This window comes from Canis lupus, chromosome 1, assembly GCF_011100685.1.
Source record: "Canis lupus familiaris isolate Mischka breed German Shepherd chromosome 1, alternate assembly UU_Cfam_GSD_1.0, whole genome shotgun sequence".
NCBI lineage: Eukaryota > Metazoa > Chordata > Mammalia > Carnivora > Canidae > Canis > Canis lupus.
The window spans coordinates 101867217-101891679 of NC_049222.1; the positions used below are offsets into that span (position 1 = coordinate 101867217).

At 43.0% G+C, this 24463-nt stretch overlaps 1 protein-coding gene across 9 annotated transcripts in view; it reads left to right on the forward strand.

Annotated features, from left to right (window-relative positions):
* The window catches only part of PEG3 (paternally expressed 3), a 32437-nt gene extending 12635 nt beyond the window's left edge, over positions 1-19802 (forward strand). For 4 of the 9 annotated variants that reach the window (XM_038527592.1, XM_038527591.1, XM_038527594.1 and 1 more), the window contains 9 exons: positions 475-541; positions 2184-2260; positions 4386-4865; positions 5479-5568; positions 6402-6551; positions 6636-6745; positions 11022-11124; positions 11924-12016; positions 12176-19802. In XM_038527592.1, the coding sequence (XP_038383520.1) occupies positions 4472-4865; positions 5479-5568; positions 6402-6551; positions 6636-6745; positions 11022-11124; positions 11924-12016; positions 12176-16287 (5052 nt within the window). In that variant the 5' untranslated portion in view covers positions 475-541; positions 2184-2260; positions 4386-4471 and the 3' untranslated portion in view covers positions 16288-19802. The remainder of the gene's footprint in view (positions 1-474; positions 542-2183; positions 2261-4385; positions 4866-5478; positions 5569-6401; positions 6552-6635; positions 6746-11021; positions 11125-11923; positions 12017-12175) is intronic. The other 5 variants (XM_038527593.1, XM_038527590.1, XM_038527598.1 and 2 more) reach the window with 3 other exon arrangements.
* The last annotated feature ends 4661 nt before the right edge of the window (positions 19803-24463 follow it).

The window sequence follows — 24463 nt, forward strand, 5'->3', positions numbered from 1 at the left end:
TTTTCATGTCTGCTGTTGGAATTCTGCTTGAGCATTCTCCCTGTCCCTGTTCTTTGCTGTTGCAAGTAAATGATGCCTCTGTGAACATATTTGAGAATTGTATCTGTGGGCAGATAGGTCTGTCAGTTAGGTTTCAGAGGGAGAATCATTAGGATAGGGGATGGCATAATAATTGCTGGAGACCTGAAGAGTATATTCAACTTATAGCTGCAATTTCTACATGTCATTTCTGGGTTTCAGAAGTTCCAAAGTTGATTCTTTGGGGTTTTCTAAATTGCCCGCCATCTGGTTTATTGTGTGACCTTGGACTCCAGTAGGGTGGGATGGGCAGGGAAGGGAGGAGACCCCCCCGCCCCAGCATTAAGATGTCAGTGTTACATGCATCCATTCAATGGGCAGCACAGTCTCTAAGGCCTCTACTAGTTCTTTTGTTTCTTGTTTTGTTTTTAACTTTGGATTTATTTTTTTGACTAGGTAATACATGCTCATGGTAAAAAAAATAAAATAAAAACAAAAAAAAAGGAGAATATACAGTGAAAAAGTAAGTTTCCCTTCTCTTCCTGGCAGCCCCCAGTTCCCTTCTCCAGAGGCCAGTCCTTATTAATCACTATTAATAGTCTCCTATATATCGTTACAGAAATCATCTAAGTAAATGGATCTGTTTTTATAGTTTCTTAGAATGCTATACACTTTGCTGTGTCCCATTTTGCAGTTAACGGGTCTCCAGGATCACACCCTGGGCCGAAGACAGGCGCTAAACCGCTGAGCCACCCAGGCTGCCCTGGGTTATTTTCTTTTTAAGATTTTTATTTATTTGAGAGAGAAAGAGAGCAGGGGGAGGGGAAGAGAGAAAGAGAGAAGCAAACTCCCTGCTGAACAGGGAGCCCGATGTGGAGCTCGATCCCAGGACTCTGGGATCATGATCTGAGCCAAAGGCAGAAACTCACCCAGGCACCCCTTATTGTCAGGTTAGAAATGCCCATCCTTGTTCCATAATTATAAAAAGTAATCTTTTATTTACTTTATTTTGATTTTAGTTTTAGCATTTTTATATATGGTAATTTTTTCCCTTAAGTGAATGATTGGCTAGTTTTTATTAAAGTAACTCATACATTCCTTACTAGTTTGTAAATGCCACTTTTCATGCCAATACTGAACACTCGACTATGTATTGTCAACTCAGACTAAGAAATTCCTAAATGAATCCGTTTCTTTTGTCATAAATTACTAGTGCATCTTTTTTGTTGTATTTCATTGGCTTTGGTGGTATAAACAAAACCATCATTTGTTATTTTTATGTAGTTTTTCTGCCTTCAGGCATATTATAAAATAACTTTCTTACCTGAGATTATGTTAAAATATTTTTTAAATGTTATGTATGATTTGTTGGCCTTTTGATACATGAGTTTGTAAAATATTGATAGAAATGGAATTCTTCCATGTCAACTTTAGAATCACTGCCAAGTTCGCCAAAGTTAATATTCTTTGAGGTTCCATTAAATAGTATAGATTAATTTGGGGGGGTTTCAGAACTTTAATATGCTAGATCCATATATCTCCCATAATTATATTATGTCTTCTCAGTTATTGTCTTTTATTATTATAATATAATTTGTAGTTTTATTAACATGGTTGTCGTTACCTTTTATTAAATCTTTTCTATCTTTACAATAGTAGTTCTCTTCCCATTTTTTAAAATTTGTAATTGCTGGTACATTTTAGGGAGTCTGTTATCAGTGATTCCTTATTGTGATCCATTGATCACAGTATCTGAGTGGAGTCTTATATGACTAAATGATAGTTTTAGATCTTTCTTTATGCTTCAGATTTGTTTTTCTTGCCTTGTAATTGGCTAGAACTCTGTAGAATCATGTTCAACAGTGATAGGGTTAAACACTTTTGTGTCTGCTTTTATAACTGACTTTGGTCTGTGGTTTGTTAGTGCTAGCTTTGTCTTGGGTTTTTTAATTACTCTGGTTTCATAAAGATAATTTGAAAGCTCTCTCTTTCTCTTTGGTTCGTTTATATGACATGGGAATTGGCCTTTTCTTGAATAGGATATATAAGGCCTCATCTCTAATGCTGAGTTCACAGACATTTGGAGAATTAATTTTCTGACACTCTTTTTACATTTCTTTCATGTTTATTTGTCCATGTATTTTTTTTCTTTAAAATGTCTGCAGGTCCCTGGCATTTTGACTCTGTTCCTGTGGATAGCTGCTTGTTCTGAAGTTCCAGAAAGGATCTTATTCCCAAACAGGTATCCTGTTGCCTCCAGGAAGTTGGACTAGTGTTTTCTAGGGGACTGGGGTTTTCTCTGGAATCTGGATGCCAAGAGCAGACTTGGGCTTTCTGCCCTTGTGTCTTTGCCATTCAGGCATGCTGGTTTTTGAGAATGGTGCTTTTGTCAGAGACAGTACCTTTTAGCCAAGTCCTGTGTGAAATTGACTGTTTTCTGATCCAGAGTATCCCACCAGTTCCCCAGAACCTTAACACTTGCCCCTTTCCTTCCCCTGCTTTGGAATCTTCTGCCCAGAGGGGTATGACCTAGTACCCTTCTCTCTGTTGGTACCTGCCCTAGGACAGGGCAGTCAGGGAGGCAGTGCTTCATTCACATTCGTGATGGATTGTGTTTGTGAGGTTGGTGCTCCCGAGGACAGAGGTGGGAGAGGGCATGGGAGAACAGTGTGTACATGAATAGAGTGCAAGCCTATCACTGCCAGGGGGACCCAGCATGGCATTGCTTGCTACATTTACTCCTAAATAATAAACACCTTGTTTTCTCTTTAGATATTTTTAAAAAAAGACCTCTTACTTTTAAATGTGCTGGTTTCCTTTTAAAACAAAAGCAGAGACTATGCTGCATATGCTTTAGTTCTTCTCTGGAAGTAAAGCCAGAAGTACAAAACTGACAGGTGAATAAATTGACCCACCCAAGCCTACACTGTGTTCCCAGAGTGCCTACTCCCTCATACTATTTGTGGCTGTCCACAGGGAGAAATGTGTAGCCTTAACTGGTTACGTTATACTCAGTCTAAAGGATTTTTCAAAAAAGATGGTCAGATAATAAAAATGAAGACAATGAGGGAAATAAATGAAAACTACAGAGGATTATCAAAGCTGTTTCTTTCCAGACAAATAAACCTTGGCAAGATTGATCAAGGCTATTGCATGAAGAAGTTTGATGGCCACTGTATCATATTCTTACAGAATAATGTGTTTATCACCTGTATAGGGTTTCTGTAGCTTCACCAAAATTGCATTTAATTTTCCCCCAGTGTACTAGGCAGCATTGTAAGATAGCTTCATGTATACCCCCAATGGCTTCCCACCCATTTGTCTAGGAATACCAAGAAGGGGCTGCTAGAAAAGGGTGGGGGGGAAAGGAGGCGACACACCAGAATGTCTTTTAAAAGCAGTGGCAGAGGTTAACCCAGGATGTTCTCTCTCCCCAGAAACTTTGCTGTGTTTCTGCAGGCACACAGTAACATATGCCTTTATCTAAAACCAATCTAAAGTGGATTTGTGTTTGTTATTTTCAGTATGTTATTTCAGTGTTGATACCTGACTTTGTGTCAGGCAGGCACTAGAGGATACAAGAATAGAAAAGTTAATCTCTAATCAATCCATTTAGTAGAGTTTACAGTTTGCTATAGGGAGAGGGGCATGTTAACTATTTAAAAATAAATGTGATGAGTGCTTGCAACACCGAAGAGATGAAGTACATCAAGAAGCCTACCTGAGGAAGTGCTGTTAGCAGAGCCTCAGACTGGGTTTTGGGAGTCGCACTCATCAGAAGAGTGTGCGGTGCTGATGGAAGGATTCCTAAGTATACCTGCAGACTGTGCCACTCTGGCCAGTAGAACTTTCCACAACAATGGAGATGTTCAGGAATAATCAGAAATGGCAATTTGGTCCCCATTCCCTATAGCCTCCTTTCCATCTTTGCTGAGAAAAAAATTGACCTCCGGTTTCAGTAATGGCTACCTTGAGCATTTCCCATGTGTAGACATGGGGTAGTTAGGCCTTTAGGTATATTGACTTACTTAATTTCACAGTTTTAAAGGTGCTGAGGGCTTTTTGTTCCCCATGTGTAAATAAGGGTACAGACTCCAGGACATTGAATAGTTGCCCACAGTCACAAAACCAGTTAGTAGTAGGGCTAACTTTGAAAGGGGTCTGAGCGGTGCCAAGAGGTCCTGGTTGTAGCTCCCATGTGAGGCCAACTTTGTGTGCTATGTGTGTGTCTGTTTATTGTGGGTTTTTGCATCCCAGCCCCCTTGGCCTGTTCACAAAGCATTATTGATGCCCCATGTAGGGCAGCCCCACTCTGCTGCCTGATCCTCAACTTCTGGGACATGTGTATATCTCCTTACGATCTACAGGTCCCTGAGTACTGACTGTCACAGGCTGCTGCGTCTTTCCTGTTGACTCATGTTTGGTTCCTCCAGTGAAAATTTTACTTAGAAAAATGCTGCCTCCAAAGTACTTGTCTGCCACCAAACCCAAGAAGTCTTGGGTTCCAGATGTGTATGAGCTAGACAGTGACTTGACTAAGGAGCCGGATGCCACCATAAGAGAAGGTGCAACTGACCCTGAATTCTTTCATCAGAGGTTTCGGAATTTCCTCTACGTGGAATTTGTTGGGCCTCGGAAGACGCTGTTCAAACTCAGAAACCTCTGCCTCGATTGGTTGCAGCCGGAGACTCGCACTAAGGAGGAGATTATTGAGCTCTTGGTCCTTGAGCAATACCTGACCATCCTTCCAGAAAAGATCAAGCCTTGGGTGCGGGCAAAAAAGCCAGAGAACTGTGAGAAGCTAGTTACTCTCCTGGAAAATTACAAGGGGATGTATGAGCCAGGAGGTGAGACTTTATAGAAGCATGTTGAGGCAGTCAGGGGAGTGTGAGCTCCCTGGGGTTCGCAGCCTCAGCACTGCTTGTGTTGGAGGCTTGATCATTCTCTTCTGGGGGGCCAGCTCGATATAGGACGTACAGTGACACCTCTTGCCCCTCTCTACCCACAGGGTGCCAGTTGCACTATCCCCCCAGCCGTGACAGCCACAACATGATGTTGCCAAATGTCACCTGGGAAGTAGAATGCCTTGGTTAAGGACCACCACCCCAGGGTGGTGTGAGAAGGAAGAGCAATACTTAAGTGAGGGTCTCCGTGAGGAACTGGTGAGCCCCTGTGGGCCTCACAGCCCTGGGCCTGGTTCCCTTTTGTGAAACAGAGGGTGTGTTATCCCAGAGAGGTATCTGTGGCTGCTGTTTAGAGGTGAGATGGGAGAGGAGTTGCAGTCACATTGCCCACCAAGGAGCAGTAGGAAGCTGAGGAATGAGAGGATCTGACCACTCTAGCTTGCTCTGGAGGGTGGGTAGTGTGGTCGGGGCAAGGACAGACTCCACTTGGAGGAGCTATTTGAGAACACAGGCAAGAGGTGATAAAGCATTAAGTCATTGTCTGGTGTCCTCTCAGACGACAACAACAGTGACCTCCACAGTGAAGACAGCATGAGCCGAAAGGGAGCAGAGTCCCCACCACCACGCTCCGCCTCTTCTTTCTGCAGTGAGTAACCCTGTCAGAATATGCCCCTGTTGGGGCATGCTTCCAGACTTCAACCTAGCTTCCCTTCACCAAGCCTGCCACGTGGCATGGAAGTACAGCAGTGGGCATGAAACCTTCAGTGAAGATAGCAGCTCCTTCCCCAGGGCCACTGCTGCTACTTACAGGTCTGAGGGGAAAGTAAATTAATTGATGACCTAAAGAGACATTTTTAATATCAAAGACACTAGTATGTGGCATGAAATACAATTTTCTTTTTAAATAATGAGACAGTATTTAAAGCTGTTGGAATTTGTAGCAGGCTGTTTGAAGGTATATCCACAGCCTCCCCACTGTGAGGGGCAAAGTTCATCACTACTCTCTCTAAAAGCTGATTTTTTTTTTGGCTAAAGGTTCTTCAGTGACCTTTTTAAAAGGAGGCTTGCTTTTGGGGAGGGGATGTGTTTTGTTGAAGTAGTGTAATGTGTCTATGAAGATTGTCAGGGGTGAACCCAACAGTAGAGGGTCTGATGTCATTGTCCTGAGTGTGGGCTTGTCTGTGTAGGAACTGGGAAACCAACAGAAGTGTTCGAAGAAGAATTAACCTCTAAGCCAGCCTTTGGAACTTGCTTTGCAATGTGCCCCACTTAGGCAAAGCCTCCAGCAATGGGTGGGGTTCCAGGTGTAGGGTAATAGGAAGAGCCCAGATCCTGTTAGGGAGTCTGGAGACCTCAGAGCGGGATCCATTTCCTTAAGGGAGGAGCAAGGAGAGTGTTCCTTTCCCAAGTGCTATGTGTGTACGTGGAGGGAGAGCACAGGTGTCCAAGCACTTGTTAACCAGTGTCTGGCTTTCTCAGGTGACCGGGACCGGGAATGGGACCAGGACTGGGACCGAGATCGGAAACGGGACTGGGAGCTAGACTGGGACCGGGAGAGGGAGCGGAGAGGCAGAAGCAGAGACCTGGAGTCTCGAGACCGCTGGCCATATACCAGGAATCCCAGAAGCAGTAAGTCCCACACTCTGATGTCCTTGATGAGTATGCAGGGTTAGACTGGTTCTTGTTCCTTCCCAATGCCTTTTCTCTTCCCAGGACTTCCTCAACGGGATCTTTCCCTTCCTCTGATGGAGAAAACAAGTTTTGCGATGGAAAGAGAGTGCAAACGTAGGGATTCTGTGATGGATTATGAGTCAAGATCCCAGGTATGCTTAGGCTTCCTCTCTTTCTGGAAAGGCCATCTTCCTTTCATGGCAGAAATGCCTTTCTTTACCGAGAGAGGGTAATCCACTCCCTGTAATTCATCCACTCCCTATAATCCCAGCAGGGATTGGGGCCAGTTATTCCCTGCAAAGAGCCCATGCCCTTTCCCAGAAGTGGCAAGTGGCTGGGGTGACTCCCATTTTCTCATTTATCCATGTAGTCAGAAGGAACACTTATCCGCTCAGCATCTGGGTCATGTGGTACTTTGGTCATGTCAGTTGTTCCCTTTGGGGCCAGGGAAGCAGAACTATTCTGGAGATCTTTCTGGCCAACCCACTGTGGGGAGCCAGGGAAGTTGCAAAGCCATACAGCAAACTGGCAAAGGAGAGCAGAGGCTCTATAGCCAACGTGAGCTGGGTTCGAAGCCCAACTCTGCCAGCTGTTGGGTGTGCAGCCTCCAACCATTTACTTAAGCAAGCTGAACCTCAGTTTCCTCATCTGCAGGATGGATGTGGCGATTGGCTTAACAGGGTTGCTGGGAGGAGTGAGTGCGATTCTTATGTACTTGTGAAGTGCTTAATATGATGCCTGGCATGTGGTTGGCACAGCCTACCTGTCAGTGGTTATGGCTGTAACTTTAAGAGGTGATGTGCTAGAAAATTGGTGAAGGAAAAAAGGACTTGAGATTTGAGCCGACCTTTAAGAACAAAGGTGATGTACAACGTGGCATTATGAAGAGGAGCCATAGCATGGAAAGGGCTCTGAGAGGAAGGGGGTGGCTGAGTGTGTGGAGCCTGCATCTGATCTTACTATTAATAATAAGGACTTCCCCCATGTCGGGGGGTACAGTGGCGGTTGAGATAATTAGGATCCCTGAATGCCCTGGAAACTCTGAACCTTACAACAGAGAAGGGCATTCAACAATCCCACAAATAAGTAATAAGTTTATATATAAATACCATATATGACTGCTCGTTATACAGACTGCTGCTAAGGAAAAATTGGGGGTTATGACAAATTGTCATGGGGGTCTTGATTTAGATTTGAAAAGAAATATCTTGAAGGCAGTAACTTTTGACATCTGAAAGACAGGAACGGTTGGCTGGGTAAAGTGTTGTAGTCAGAGCCCAGGCAAAGGCCCTGAGGCAGGAACCAAAGACCAGGTTGGCCAGAACATAAAGGGCAAGAGACCCAAGATAGCCTGAGGCACGGGTAGGCCTGGTCACTGGTGTCCTGTAGCCAAGCAAAGAGCTCAATTCTATCCCCAGTGCACTGAGATATATTAATAATGGTTCCTGCAGTGGGATATATGATTTGGGATCAGCTGACAGAGGGCTTTGTATCTTACCCTGAGAGGTCTCTCCTTTGTCCTCTGTCCTGAAGGCAAGCAAGGATCCACAGGTGTGTATGAGAAGGAAGGATAGGGTCCAGATACTGAAAGCAGAGCTCCTGCAGCAAGAGTAACTGACAGGGGAGGGGATGTGGAAGAAGGTCAGAGGTGACTCACTTCCTCCAGGCCAGATGCCCATATGCCAGGGAAACAATTGAAGTTTGTGACGTACTTAGTTTGTTGCTAATTTTGCTGCCTTATTTGAAGAAACCAAAATGACCAAAATTTTAGGAATCTAGATTAAAAAAAAAATCATAGACTCTCTCTTAAACTTGATGGTGAAAAAAGTCTAATTGATATGCGTTTGCCACCCATGTAGGTGGTCTGTGATGAATATCAGTGACTCCTGAGCACTGCTGTGCCAGATGGGAACTAAGTTTTCACTGTGATATGTGGGGAAATGAGAAATGTAAGTGTCCTTATTTTGGTAGTGTTAAAATTATGAAATAAAGGTGATAGATTAGTAATTGGCTATTGTCTTATTTTGCCTTTTAAATGCCCCTCCTTGATGGGAGCCTGGATGGCTCAGTTGGTTAAGCATCCAACTCTTGATTTCAGCTCAGGTTTTTTTTTTTTTTTTTTTTTTTTTTTTTTCAGCTCAGGTTTTGATCTCAGTGTCTTTAGTTCAAGTTTCATATTGGGCTCCATGCTGGGTATGGTGCCTACTTAAAAAAAGAATGCCATTCTTTGACACTGAGAAGAGTACGCTCTAGGGCTGTCATCTAAAAGTCTAGAAGCCACTGATTGCTCCTAACTTAGTGTGGTAGGAATAGCAGCAGCAGCAGCAGATGTAAATTATATCTTGAGGATGTGCACAACAGAAAATCCTCATCATCTTTTACCAGTGTTTGTAGATCTCTGAATCACTAATGGTGTGGATTCTGAAAGGGAAGCTATGCCGCATTGCTCTCTGGGCGGTGCTCATTCAGGTGGTACTTGACTGCATCTTGTACAAATTTAGATGCCATTTCGATTATATTGACCAACTGCTTTAGAGATGGCCACTTACATAGATTAACTTCATTTTAAATCAGAGCATCATTTTTCTTTCATAGGAACAACGTAGTTCAAAATTTAACATGCATTTATTTTACTCAGGCAAATGGAGAGAAGAATATGAAAAATAGCCACTTCTCTTTGCCATTGCCCTTGGGGGTCTGTCAACACCAGGCATGGTGACCCTTCTGATTCTCTGTGTCCATGTTCTTGACCTCATCTGTTCCTCTGCTAATCCCCCAAGTTAGGAGCCCTGGTTTCCTTCCTCTCACTACAAATGCATTTATGTTCCTACCCATTCTTTCCTTCACAGTATGATAAACCAGTGCTGGGACTTAGGAAGTAGTGTCACAAATCGGAACATAGCACAGCTTTTGCTATTGAACTTGCTGTTGGACAGAAGGAAATTGACACTCAGCAAAAATGATGCACTTAGCTTTATAGGGTGGCAGTTGAACTGAGTTTGCAGTACCTCTTGGGCTATGTAGCTTGTTCATTGTTAGGAATTTTCAGCCTGGACCTAGAAAGAATTCCATTTTTGAAGCTCTGCTTAGTTTTGGTTGTGGTTTTTGTTTTTTATCATTGGATATTGGCAGTTGCATAAATGAAGCTTTCCTTTTAAATCCCAGTGTATGTGCCTGTCTTTCTCCATAGGAGATCCATCTAATTGTGCGCATACTTTTTCTGATATATTTTACATGGCTGTAATGTCCATGCTGCTTCTCAGAAACTAACTATAATAAATTTAATATCAAAATATCTTTTACATAGTACTATAGTAATTTACATTTTCTTTACATAATTTTTCTTGATTTTTAAACAACGCATCATGTTGCTGAAAATCTTCACCCACAATAGTGCAAGGCAGGTTGGTGCCTAGCTCTCCATTTTACAGATGAAGAACCTGAGGCTCAGAAAGTTTTCTGTTCCCAAGGTTGCATGGCTCATAAATGGTACAGTTTTCCTTTGACCCTTGAGTTTCCTCTGGCTTCAAAACGTGGGCTTCCCATGATGCGTGTCCATCCTTAAGTCTGTCTCCAGGCCTTGGTGCAATACTCCATGGAACCACACCTCCCTGAGGCCAGTGACATCTTTGTGCAGCAGCGAGAAAAAGTCCCATAAGAAAAAAAAATAAGAAAAAAAGAAAAAAAAAAAGTCCCATAAGATCCTACACAGAAGACTCTTCTGAGTAATGCAGAGAATTTTAAAATTATTTTGAGATGTAGTTGTTAAATCAGAAGAGGCAGCTATAAAATGAAGGCATTCCAAGCTTAGAGTTCCATCTGGGCTATTTGGAACTTGTCCTCTGGAAGAGCTCACCATGTATCCATGTTGTACAGTGAAGGTGAGCACAGGACATAGTGGGACTGTAGACAGATGCCTACGTCACACTTTGTGACCAGATGTCTGCTGAGACACGCTCTCCTTCTGTCCCTGCACATGCTACACATGGTTAATGTTTGGCCTGTTGAAGCTCTCCCATTAATTCCTTTTCTCTGTGTCAGAGTCTTAACCACTTAGAGTCCCACCCAAACCCCTCTATAAAATCCTAAACTGTTCCTCTGCTGAACCTGTTTAGCACTTATTATCTGTACCCCACTTTATTGATTATTGTTCTCTAATTGTTTCATGAGTCTTTTCTCTCCAACCAAATTATAAGCTGCATGAGGGCAAGGAATATGTGTCATACGTCTTTTGGATCTTCCTCAGAGTATAGCGCCAAGGTAGGTACAAAGTAGGTCCGTAGTAAAACTTGCCTTGGATCACTCAGAACCCCAAACATTGTGAGCACTTTCTACATATCTTTGTATGTGTAGCACCCATGGTGCCAGAATTCTCTCTCAGATGCCCATAGAAAAACTCTATTGAGAGGTCTGTGTTTGGTATTTTAGGATGCAGTGTCATACCAGGACGTTGTGAACCTGACTGAGGACAGGAAGCCTCAGAACCCGATTCAGGACAACATGGAGAACTATAGGAAACTGCTCTCTCTTGGTAAGCAGCTGCTTCGGTCACGTACTCCAGACCTAGTCATTGGAGCTTCTCGTCACCTTTATTCTTAAAACTGTGTGATATTAGAGTTGACATTCATATATTTGGACTTTAAGGGTAATAAAAGAAGCCTTTGAAATATGTCAAGCAGAGAAGTAGATTGATGAGGTTTATGTTTTGAGAAATCATTCTGGCTTTAGGGGAAGAGTGTATTGTACCAGGTGTCTCTTGCCACAAGAGTTGGTACTTTTTCTAGAGAGGTGGCAGTAAAGCTTTTTAAATACATGTGTAGAGTGGGATCCTGAGTTCACGTTTGGACTGTCCTTGAAGTCATCTAGCTCTAGTTGTAGTGGGCAGTTGGCTGTGCAGGTCTGGTGCTGGGAAGAGAGAGCTGTGCAAGGCAGTGTAGCCTTCAGGAGCTCTGGTGTTCAGAGAACAGCTGGAAAAACAGAGTCAAGGAAGAAGAGAACCATGGAGGCCAGTGAAAAAGAGGGTGTCAGATTTAAAAGGTGGTTACAGGAGGGTGAAGACGAAAAATGATGCACTGGATTTCAGGACATGGGTCATCCCTGTACATATTTCTAGGTGGAAACAATAGACTTAATTACAATTTTGGCTAGAATCAGCTGGGAAGTGAACAATAGGATGTTGAGCTGCACCTAGAAGACATTCAGGGAGTTGGGTGTGGGCCACCTCCTGTCAGTGGTTTGTAGGAAGGTAGGCACCATCTTATGGTAATGAATCTTATACCCAGCTTGACTATAGCTGTCTAAGTTGTAGGTCATATTATTCTTGTGAACAGGGGTTCAGCTTGCCGAGGACGATGGCCACTCGCACATGACACAAGGCCATTCATCGAGATCAAAGAGAGGCGCCTACCCGAGCACCAGTCGAGGTAAGCCCTAGGCAGACCACAGCTAGCAGCTACTTTGGTTAGTGAGACAGGAGCTATACATACATATTGGTAAATCTCTTACCATCATCTCCCAAGTCCCACTCTTATTCTGTGCAGGTGCAGGGACTAGGGCGTATTTACATTGAGGTTTCTTTCCAGGGCTGAAAACCACACCTGAAACCAAAAAGTTGGCCCATCGGCGGGGGATTTGTGAAGATGAATCTTCGCACGGGGTGATAATGGAAAAATTCATCAAGGATGTTTCACGTAACTCCAAATCGGGAAGGGCCAGAGAATCTAACGATCGGTCACAGAGGTTCCCCAGAAGGCCAGAAAATGACTGGAAAGGAGTTTCATTCAACAAGAGAGAGTCAGTGATTCAGGAGAGGGGCTATGAAGGGAATGCCTTTGGGGGAGGCTTTAATATGAATTCGAGTCTTGTTTCCAAAAAGAGAGTTCTTGAAAGGAAAAGGCGCTATCAGTTTGACACAGATGGGAAGGGTTCAGTTCATGAGCAGAAAGGCTATGCGCGGAAGAGACCTTTTGAATGTAGTGAAATGAGAAAAGCCATGAGTATGAGCAGCCTTAGTGCACCCTCCTTCACCGAGTCGCACCCATTTGATTTTGGGGCAATGCCCTATGTGTGTGATGAGTGTGGGAGGTCTTTCAGTGTGATTTCAGAATTTGTCGAACATCAGATCATGCATACTAGAGAGAACCTCTATGAGTACGGTGAATCGTTTATTCATAGTGTGGCTGTCAGTGAGGTTCAGAAAAGTCAGGCTGGGGGGAAACGCTTTGAATGTAAGGAGTGTGGGGAAACCTTCAGTAAGAGTACCGCTCTTGCTGAACATCGGAAAATTCATGCTAGAGAGCATCTTGCAGAATGTAATGATGAGGAGTATGAGGAGCCCTTCATGCCTAGCCCAACCTTTAGTGAGCTTCAGAAAATATATGGAAAAGATAAATTCTATGAATGTAAGGTGTGTAAGGAAACCTTCCTTCATAGTTCTGCCCTGATTGACCACCAGAAAACACATGGTAGAGATGACAAAGATAATGAGCGTGGGGAAGCCTTTAAACCCAGCCTTAATGAGCTTCAGAAAATGTATGGTAAAGAGAAAATGTATGAATGTAAGGTGTGCGGGGAGACCTTCCATCACAGCTCATCCCTGAAAGAACATCAGAAGATCCATACTAGAGGAAACCTATTTGAAAATAAAGGTAAAGTGTGTGAGGAGACCTTTATTCCTGGTCAGTCCCTTAAAAGGCATCAGAAATCTTACTCAAAAGAGAAGCTCTATGATTTTAAGGATGGTGGGGATGCCTTTCGGCAAAGCTCAGACCTCAGTGAGCATCAGAAAATTCATTCTCGAAAGAACCTATATGAAGGCAGGGGGTACGAGAAGTCTGTCATTCATAGCGTGCCATTCACTGAATCTCAGAAGAGTCATACCATAACAAGACCACCTGAAAATGAGGAGGATGAGAAGGCGTTCACCATTAGCTCTAACCCTGATGACAATCAGAAGATTCCCACTAAAGAAAATGCCTGTGAGAGGAAACCATACGAGAGGTCTGTTATTCATAGCTTAGCCTTTGCTAAAGCTCAGAAAAGTTGTCACAGTGCAGTGGGGCCCAGTAAACCACAAGTGATTGCAGAATCTGCCACTCAGACCTCAGGTGTTATTGAACATCAGAAAGTCCATGCTGGAGAGAATTCTGAAGGAAAGAAATATGAAACATCTGTTATCCATACCTTAGCTGCTTTCAAACCTCCCAAAAATTGCAGTGGAAACGAAGTCGTTCAATGTGATGAGAAGGGAGAATCCTCCACTTACCTCTCAAATCTCTGTGATAAGCAACAGAAAACTCCTGCCAGAGAGACCCCTTATGAAGGGGCTAAGAGTAACAACCACAAGGACTCTGTCATACAAAGTGTATCCCGTATCGAACCTCAGAAAAGTCTTCCCAGTCAGGGGTCCAGTGAATCCTCTATTCCCAGCTCAAATGTCCGAGAACATCAGAAGGCTCGTGCTAAGAAAAAAAACATCGAGCATAGGAACTATGAGACCTCTGTAATTCACTCCCTACGTTTTGGTGAACCTCAAACATTTCGCCCTAGAGAGAAATTCTATGAATGTCCAGAGTGTGGAGAATCCTTTGTTCGTATCTCCGACCTCACTGAGCATCAGAAGATTCACGATAGAAAGAAGCCCTCTGGAAGCAAAAACTATGAACGATCTGTAATTCGCAGCTTAGCCTCTACTGACCCTCAAACAAGTTACGCTGAACAGCAAGCACAGACAAGTTATGCTGAACACTCAAACTCAAGGCAGATGAGGTACCCCGAACAACCAGCACAGACAAGTTACACTAAGCAACCAGCACAGGCCAGTTACACTAAACAGCCAGCACAGGCCAGTTATGCCAAACAACCAGCACAGGCAAGTTACAGTGCACACCCAGTGCACTTGAGTTACTCTGAACACCCAGTGCGGATGAGTTATACTGAACAACCAGGACGGGTGAGTTACGCACAGCAGCCAGCACAGATGAATTACACTGAAGAGCAAGCACAGACGAGTTTTGCTGAACAGCAAGTGCACAACAAATGTAAGGAGTGTGGGGAATGCTTTGCTACCCTTGAAGAGCTTGGTGCACATCAGAAAATCTATGCCCGAGAGGAATTTCATGGTCGGAAGCTCTTTGGAAACTCTGTTATTCAGGGCGTAGGCCTTGATGGGCCTCGGCTGGTAGAGTCTCGGCCTGAAGAGCCTCGGCAGGAAGAGCCAGATGAACAGGATGAGCCAGATGAGCAAGATGAGCCTGAAGACACAATCTATGGATGTAAGGACTGTGGGCTAGGCTTTGCACATCGCGCAGACCTTAAGGATCATCAGAAGGTACATGGCAGAGAGTATCTCATCGATAGTCGTGAGTACACACATTCTGTGATCCATACCCATTCTGTCAGTGAATATCAGAAAGATTATATCGGAGAGCAGCTCTATGAATGCCCTGCATGTGGGGAATCTTTTGTTCATAGCTCATTCCTTTTTGAGCATCAGAAAATCCATGAGCAAGATCAATTTTATGGCCATAGAAGGTACGATGAGCCTTTTGTGCAACCCTTGGTCATTAACCCGCGGAGGCCTCGTGCCCCACAGAAGAATCCTCCTGCAGGAACATCTCTTCAATGCCATGTGTGTGGACAAGACTTCATTCATGGCTCTGTCCTTAGTGAACATATGAGAATTCATACTGGAGAGGATTTACCAGAGCAGGGCCAGAGAAGTGAAGATGCAGTCAGTCCAGGCCTAGCCCTCACTGAATTTCAGAGAAGCCAAACCGAAGAGAAACACTATGAATGTAAAACATGTGGAGAATCTTTCCTCAATCAGGCAGACCTTAGGGAGCACATGAGAATTCATGAGAAGGATGAGCCCTATGATTATGGGGCCTCCTTTGTTCACACCTCATTTCTTACTGAGCCTCCCAAAAGAGATTCACCATTTTATGAATGCAAGGACTGTGGGAAGTCCTTTATTCATAACACAGTTCTCAATAAACATCAGAAGCTTCATCTTGAAGAAGAGGAAGAAGAAGGAGCCCAAGAGGTGGAAGCCAATGTCCTTGTTCCACGAGAAGTTTTACGAATCCAGGGATCAAATGTAGAAGCTGCTGAGCCAGAGGTAGAGGCTGCTGAACCAGAAGTGGAGGCTGCCGAGCCTAATGTGGAGGCTGCTGAGCCCAATGGAGAGGCTGAAGGGCCAGATGGGGAGGCTGCGGAGCCAAATGGAGAGGCCGAACAGCCCAATGGAGAGGCTGAACAGCCCAATGGAGATGCTGATGAACCAGATGGTGCAGGGATTGAAGACCCAGAAGAAAGAGCTGAAGAGCCAGAGGGAAAGGCTGAAGAGCCAGAGGGAGATGCTGATGAGCCAGATGGGGCAGGGATCGAAGACCCAGAAGAAGAAGGTGAAGATCAAGAGATTCAGGTTGAAGAACCGTACTATGACTGTAGGGAATGTGGAGAAACCTTCACTTCCAACTCAGCCTATGGTGAGCACCTGAAAACCCATGCCAGGGTGATAATATTTGAGCCTGGAAATGTCTATGGGGAAAGCTCACACTACACTGAACATGCCAGCACCAGCACTAGTGACAATGATAGGGCAGATGACAAGTACTTCAAATGTGATGTCTGTGGGCAGCTTTTCAGTGATCGCCTGTCCCTTGCTAGACACCAGAATACTCATACTGGCTGAGAACACAAGTATAAAGGTTAGAAAACTTTCATTTAGAACTTGACCCTTACTAAACCAGATACTTCAAACCAATCCATAATAACGTCAGAAGGAAACTTATCTTGGCGTATACACACCTGACTTTTAACATCAGAAAACTCAGACTAGAAAGAGACCAAAGGTAGAAACTCCCTTGGTCTTAGCTCTCTCCCATCAAACATTGGTGTAGGCATATGGGAAAGCTATAGCACCTACTTTTCATCTGAGTAATCATATTGAGGGAAAACCTTAGAAGCTTTCAAGATTACAGAAATTGCCCCAGTCAACTGTAAATGACACTTCTGTACCCTATATATAATGTTCCCTGCAATGTATATAAAATAGCATATCATAGCAAAACAGTAGTCACATATATTTGGATTTATTATGATATACAGTTACAGTTTACTGTGCAGAGTACCTTACCTGGTACTCTGAATTTTTTTTTTTTTTTTTGGAGGAGGAAGAGAGCAACAAATTAGAATATATTTCTAAGTATCTTAGATTCTGAGAAAGACTTATTGTACATTATTTGAACCCCATCAGTATTGTTTTGAGTAATTGTGTTGTTCCTTACCCTTAAGTATTCCTGTAAAAGTGTAAGCATGAAAGGTTAAAGTGTCTTTTATTCTTTGCTGTTTGAAAAGAGAAGTACTTGGAACTTCCTCTTCAACCATTTTGTCTACACCAACCCTTTGGAACCTTATGCTTTGGAACCTAATGCTGTGTAAGCTTTTACAATACGTGGATTGGCCTTTTGTGACCCAAAGTGGTTGGTTGCCACATTGTACCTTGCAGTGATTGTCATGCAAAAATATTACAAGTTTGTTTTTTTTTAAAACCAACTTGATGTGTGTTTGATAGCAAATTTACAAAAGCTGAAACTTTTCCCTGTAAATGTTATGCTTTTGCCTTTAAAAAGTGGATTGCAACCATCACTAGATCACAGTAGTGCCTACTGATGATTGAGAACCAGAGGGAGAGGCTTTCATGTTGTAAATAAGGATGCAGGCTTACAACTTCCATCACTTCCTTTGTGCGCTTCCTGCCTTAAGAGACAAGTAGCAGTGTGGCTTCATTAGTATTATACTGCCACAAATCATTTTGCACCTTGGGTGCCCAGGAGCTAGTATCCTTAGAGCTTTCTATTGCTTAATTATTGTCTTCACCTGTCTGACCCTCCACCCCGTGTCTAACTTCCATTTTAAGAATTTAAAAAAAAAAAAAAACTTTCTTTACAGTCAACTTAAGCTTAACATGGACTCAGGTTCCCCAGCAGCCTTAATTTGTTTCCTTATCATCTGTTCCTCCCTCTTTCAACCCTTCTAAGTATTTCCGAGCTACCCATTAGTGTCACATTTGTGTGATAACCTCAGTTTTCCACTTAATCACAAATCGACCTCATAGCTTGAGGTTTCCTGTGTCCTGTTCTGTGGACCACTTGTGTTCCTTTTGCTTCCCCTCCCCTTGCATAATGACTATTAAATTTTTTGGCTTTGAGTTGGCTGGAAAAAAAAATTTAAAAATGTAAGTGGATCTATAGATTAAGTGAGCAAAAGATAACAGCAGATAATTTGAGCAAGCAAAATTATTAATTCCCACATTGCTGGGGGAATGTGTCTAAATCTCACTCTCCTAGATCCACAATGGTTGGGGTTTGGGAAGTGTATGTCAGAGCTGCAGAGAATGCCAAAGTCGAGGGAGGTTGTGTTGAAAGCATGAAGTAGAGATGGGAAAGCCAAAGGGAGTCCTAATACATCACCAGATCTAGGAGGGTAAGGAAGCAGACAGAAGGAAACATGGAAAGCAGGGCTTTAGAAGGCCAGGTTAGTGGGAATGAACTGAGCAGGATCCCCTGGGCAGTTAAGAAGGGGCCTTTTCAGTGTAGGTAAGAGCCAGCTGCATACAAAGACCTGAGGTCGGAATAGACATCCAAGGAGCATTGAGGCCCCACATCACAGGAGGACCCTTTAGATGGGAACCAGCATTGATATTATTGGGGCGAATTTGGGTTTATCACTGTTGCCAGTATTAAACAACTTGCTTAATGTCAGGCTGTCCATTCCAACCTTATGTTAGTGAAAAATTAGGAACAACATAAATGCCAAACAGAATGATTACATGAAGGTATCCATGGGCTGTTATGCAGCTGTTTAAAATTGATAATCATGAAGAGTTATGTAGCAACATGGAAATATATTTACAGAATATTGAGTGGAAAAAGCAGGACACAGAATTATATTTATACTACAATTATAACTGATTAAAAATGTATGCTTATAGTCAAAAGCTGTTGTGTTGTTGTTGTAGGCTTATAGTTGAGCATTATTTTCTTAAATTCTTTGTTCTTTATGGTAGTATTACTAAAAGGTTTATAATCACGTTTCCATTGTGAACATAATTTGAACTCATTATCAGACACTTGGAAAATACAGAAAAGTGGAGGAAAAAAATCCATATTCCAACCATCCAAAGACAAATACACTCTTCAACATCTTGTTTATTCTTGTTTCTGTGCACAGGTTTATAATTATAACTGTGTCAAAATGTGTATTCAAAATAGCTATTACATTATCTTTGTGGAATTATGGTTAAATACTTTCATCTTAATGTTTTCAAATGTTCCTTATAATAGTGTTCTGATAACAAAGTTTATTATGTTTGTTTCCATTACGAGCATAATACATACCCAGAGGAAAAATTGGAAAATGCAGTAAATTAGAAAAGAAAAAAGTCACCCATATACCCAACACCCAACAACTACTGTTAACATCTTGATCTATTTCCTCCATCTTGTTTTAGTGCACAAGCTTGTGATTATACTGGTATTAAATATGTATGCATAAAGTCTAAAAAAATATGGAAAATAATTAAAATAGTGTTGTCATTGTGGGATTATGGTTAAATATATTGTCTCAAATTCCTTGAATGACCTTTGGTGTTTTGGTATTAAATCTTATGTATGTATTTCTCCATCACAAATGTAATACATACTCATAGCAAACTGGAAAATTCAGTAAACTAGAAGAAAAGAAGAAATTCATCCATATTCCCAACACCCAGCAACAGTTGCTGTTAACATCTTGATTTGTGCACCAGTCTATGATAATTAGGATGTTAATGAGAAGTATACATAGAGTTTAAAGATGGGAAGAAATATGGAAAACAGTTAAATAGTTGGGTGGTTGTTGTGGGATTATGGTTAAATATTTTGTGTTGGTTTCCTCAAATGGTCTTTATCATAGTGTTTTGGTAATCTACCTTTATTACATATATTTCCATTATAAACACTGTATGTATTCATTATAGAAACTTTGAAGTTGCAGAAATGTAGAAGAGAAACTCACCCATATTTTCACCATCCAAAGACTGTGGTTAACATCTTGATATATTTTCTTCATCTTGTTTCTGTGCACAGGTTTTTGGTTTGTTAATATGGTTGTGGTTGTTCTATCTATCTGTAATAGTGTCGACAATAAAAATAAAGTTAAAAATAAGGTATGTGTCAGTTTCTTCTTTTGTCCATTCTAAGTGTTTGGGGTTGGTAAATAGGTTTTTTTGTTATAAATCCAAAAGTTTAGTGCCCCCCTAGGCCTTTTAAGTTTGGCTTACAGGTCTTACTCCATTTTTCAAAAACTCCTTCTTAGATATTTTAATACCACATAGTTCCACATTTTTAAAAAATTGTTTTAAAGATTTTATTTATTCATGAGAGACACAGAGACAGAGGGAGAAGCAGGCTCCTTGCAGGGAGACTGACGTGGGACTCTATCCCGAATCCCGGGATCACACCCCAAGCCAAAGGCAGATGCTCAACCACTGAGCCACCCAGGCATACCACCACATTTTTTTTTTAATTTTTATTTATTTATGATAGTCTCACAGAGAGAGAGAGAGAGAGGCAGAGACACAGGCAGAGGGAGAAGCAGGCTCCATGCACCGGGAGCCCGATGTGGGATTCGATCCCGGGTCTCCAGGATCGTGCCCTGGGCCAAAGGCAGGCGCCAAACCACTGCGCCACCCAGGGATCCCCCACCACATTTTTAACTGCACTCTATTCCAGTAGTGTTTTTAAACTTGGTATAAACACAAATATATTTCAGTTACTTAAGTCAGCATTTTTAATCTCAAATATGAGATTCTTTCAAGCAAAAAACTATAAACAAAAGTGACCTCTTAACATAAAAATGTTAATACTGTGGTTTAGAAAATTTATTTTTTTTAAAGATTTTATTTTTTTATTCATGAGAGTGTATACGCAGAGAGAGGCAGAGACACAGGCAGAGAGAGAAGCTCCATGCAGGAAGCCCGATGCGGGACTCGATCCCGGGACTCCAGGATCATGCCCTGGGCCAAAGGCAGGCGCTAAACCGCTGAGCCACCCAGGGATCCAAGAATATCTCTTAAAAAAAAAATTGTGGGACACCTGGGTGGCTCGATGATTTGGCACCTGCCTTTGGCCCAGGGCGTGATTCTGGGGTCCCGGGGTCAAGTCCCATATCAGGCTCTCTGCATGAAGCCTGCTTCTCCCTCTGCCTGTGTCTCTGCACCCCCCTCTCTCTTTCTCTCTCTGTCTCTCATGAATAAATAAAGTCTTTTAAATAAATAAAAATAATTTTTTTTTGACAGAGCACAAGCAGGGGGAGCAGCAGGCAGAGGGATAGGGAGGCTCCCCGCTGAGCAGGGAGTCAAATGCAGGGCTCAATCCCAGGACCCTGGGGTCATGAGCTGAGCCAAAGGCAAATGATTAACTGACTGAGCCACCCAGGTGCCCATAGAATCTCTAAAGTGTCTATTCCTAACTCTTCCTGGAGGTTAAAAATTTTCAAAGGAGTCATTTCCCTTATTTTAACTTGACTTTACCACCTAAAATATCTCACACAATTTGGTAGGTTACCATCCCAGGTAAATTGGGAGGTAATTTTTAAACACGCCTGTAATTCCATTATGACCAGAGATTTTTGGCCAGGCTGCTAACTGGGTATAACTGTGGTTTGCATCCCAACAAATTTGGAATTGCTGTGTCCTTGACTCCATGACACAAAGGAGACGGTTATATACTTGACCCCTTATAATCCACATGTCACACGATTGAATTCTCCTTGAGATAAAATGTGGTTTTCATTTAGTTCTAACCACTCTGGAATTTGACAGTGGCAGAGTCCTGGGTTCTTTCATATTCTTAGGTTAACTTATTTGTATTAAATGAAAGTCCATTGAATTATGGTTATCTCTTGTAAAGTCTGATTCCTTGGTCACAGCTTTGATGACCCTTCTATGGTGAGGGGTATCAGCATAGTTCAGGGTGAGCTTCAGTTCTCTTTTAAGATTGATTTCCTGAAGTATATTACAAAAGGAAGTAGAGGAAGGGAATTAAGTGACAGTCATTTGGGATTGCGTGACCAGCATGTTCAGTCTTAAGGAATTCCTCCACTGTGTGTCACTAAAAAGTTAAGGGAGAGTCTAGGTAGCCATGCCCCAGCCTATTCCATGAAATTTGACTCCCCCCTGATCTCAACTGATTGGTGATCTTGTACTCCCAGTGTGCAGTCAGACTCAGATGATGTGCTACCTGATGGGTTATAGGTTGGGACTGGGTGTGCTGATGAATAAACAGGCCTGGAATAAGGCCCTATAGCTGGAGGGAAGCTTGGCCCCTGGTGCCTCACCTACCCCAGTACCTTGTGGATCCTGGCTGAACTGCCCACTTTGAGGTTTCCTAAGAACTCCTGTATCTTTAACCTTTCTCACATGAGCTGGCTTTGTTATTGTATGGTTTTTGCTGTTTTTACCAACCAAAAAAAAAAAAAAAATCCTTTTCTCTTCCTGAAGACTACTCAGTTGTGTGGGTATGCCATAATGTCCTGCCCCTACCTCAACCAAAGGCTGAGCCTGGTTCTGTTGGGCTCCCTGAGCAGGACACACAAGAAGTCATTCCAGTGATAGCATTTACTGTTATAAGTTCCTGTATAGATAGAGCTGTTCTGGTAAATGTCCTTGAGAACTGTTTAGTTTCTTCTTTGATTCTCTGGGTGACCCAGTATCTTAGTCTATGCCTTATTTGCTTTACTATCCAGTGTTAGTTGCAACCCAAAAGGGCCCTGATAGGGAAATTGATACCAGAGAACGTGTTGGAGATAATAAATCTGAGGGAAATGTGGGATACTTAGAATTCAGTGTTGGGTCTTGGGATGGGAAGCTAGAAGACCAAGGCATGTGGCAGTAAAATAACTAATTAGTGCCTGTGGTTGGCCTTCTGGAGTCTGTCATCTTCTTCCTGGGGTGAAGGGCTTAATAGCTGTCATCATAGACAAATTCAGAAGCTATGAGGAGTGTCCAGATCAGAGATATAGAAGGGTTTCTACAAACACCTTGATCCTGCAAGTCAGACTTACTCAGTTGAATTGGTAGCCTTGCTCTATTTGTAACATGAAAAGTTCGGGTGGCCCTAGGGAAATAGGATCCTGGCAGTTGGAATGATGGTGTGTAGGAGATTTGGAAAGATTGAGACATTCAAAGCTCCAACCCCTTTGAAACACTCCCCATTTTTTTTTTAAGATTTATTTATTTATCCAGAGAGAGGCAGAGACACAGGCAGAGGGAGAAGCAGGCTCCATGCAGGAAGCCTGACGTGGGACTCGATCCCGGATCTCTAGGATCACACCCCAGGCTGCAGGCGGCGCTAAACGGCTGTGCCACCGGGGCTGCCCACTCCCCATTTTTTTAAAAAAAGATTTTATTTATTTATTCACGAGAGGGGATCCCTGGATGGCGCAGCGGTTTGGCGCCTGCCTTTGGCCCAGGGCGCGATCCTGGAGACCCGGGATCGAATCCCACGTCGGGCTCCCGGTGCATGGAGCCTGCTTCTCCCTCTGCCTGTGTCTCTGCCTCTCTCTCTCTCTGTGACTATCACAAATAAATAAATAAATACCTTAAAAAAATTTATTTATTCACGAGAGACACAGAGAGGCAGAGGGAGAAGAAGACTCCCAGCAGGGAGCCCGATGTGGAACTCAATCCCAGGACCCAGGATCACAACCTGAGCCAAGGGCAGATGCTCAACCCCTGAGCCACCCAGGTGTCCCAAAACACTCCCCATTTTATCACTTATCTCCCACACAAGATAAGTTGAGGGGGTGCCTGTGGGAGGGGCAGCATTTGAAATGCTCTGTGATCTCCATGGTGGTGGGAGGAAACAGTATTGAAAAGGGGGCCGCTTCTCATAGGAGGCATGGCTGCTGTAATGAGATCCTAGGGGGAGTGGACATAGAAATTTGGGTTTCTTGATGCCCCTCCCCCAATTATTTATATAATAAACTAAAATGTAGGTTTGAAAAAGGTGGACAAGAACTACTCTACTGGAGTCATAACCTCCTTGAGTCAGTTTATAGACATTTAAGGGAGAGTCCAGGGACCTTTGAGGAAGGACTCTGCTATGACAATTCTGCCTTCCACCTAGCCTTCTGCAAAGGGACTTGCAGCCTTTTACATAGATAATCCATTTTTTGACAAACAAACCTCCCAAGGACTAGTGGATGTTGCACCTAAAGAAACTAATTATTGGGGATCAGAACATTGTGACTTGAAGAGAAGCTAAAAATATAACAGGCTGTCTGTGGGCAAGCCAGCTACTGAGAACTGGGCTCTGCACATCTTAAGCATTTGTTTTCAAGATCTTATTTATTTGAGAGAGCATGAGCATGGGGGAGGGGCAGAGGGAGATGGAGAGGCAGATTCCCTGTTGAGCAGGGGAACCTGATGTGGGGCTGCATCCCAGGACCCTGGGATCATGACCTGAGCAGAAGACAAACACTTAACTGATTGAGCCACCCAGGTGCCCTGGGCTCTGCACATCTTATTTACATCTTCCAAATTCTTCACTTGGTTTAAATCACTCCTCCCCTGGGAAGACATGAATGAGAAAGAAGCCAGGACTGGTTCTATATCCACCACACACCAGCCAGACCTCTGGGGGCAGGTGGATCACGCCGAGCAATTTGTTCTTGATTTACACTTTTCTTTCCCTGCCCACGCACCCACCACTTCTCAACATCTGTGGGCTTGCACACACCACTTTTGTGCTATATGTAGCAGTTGTCAATCACAATAATACTGTGTAACAATCAACCATGAAACCTGAATAACAGTATTTGTTTCT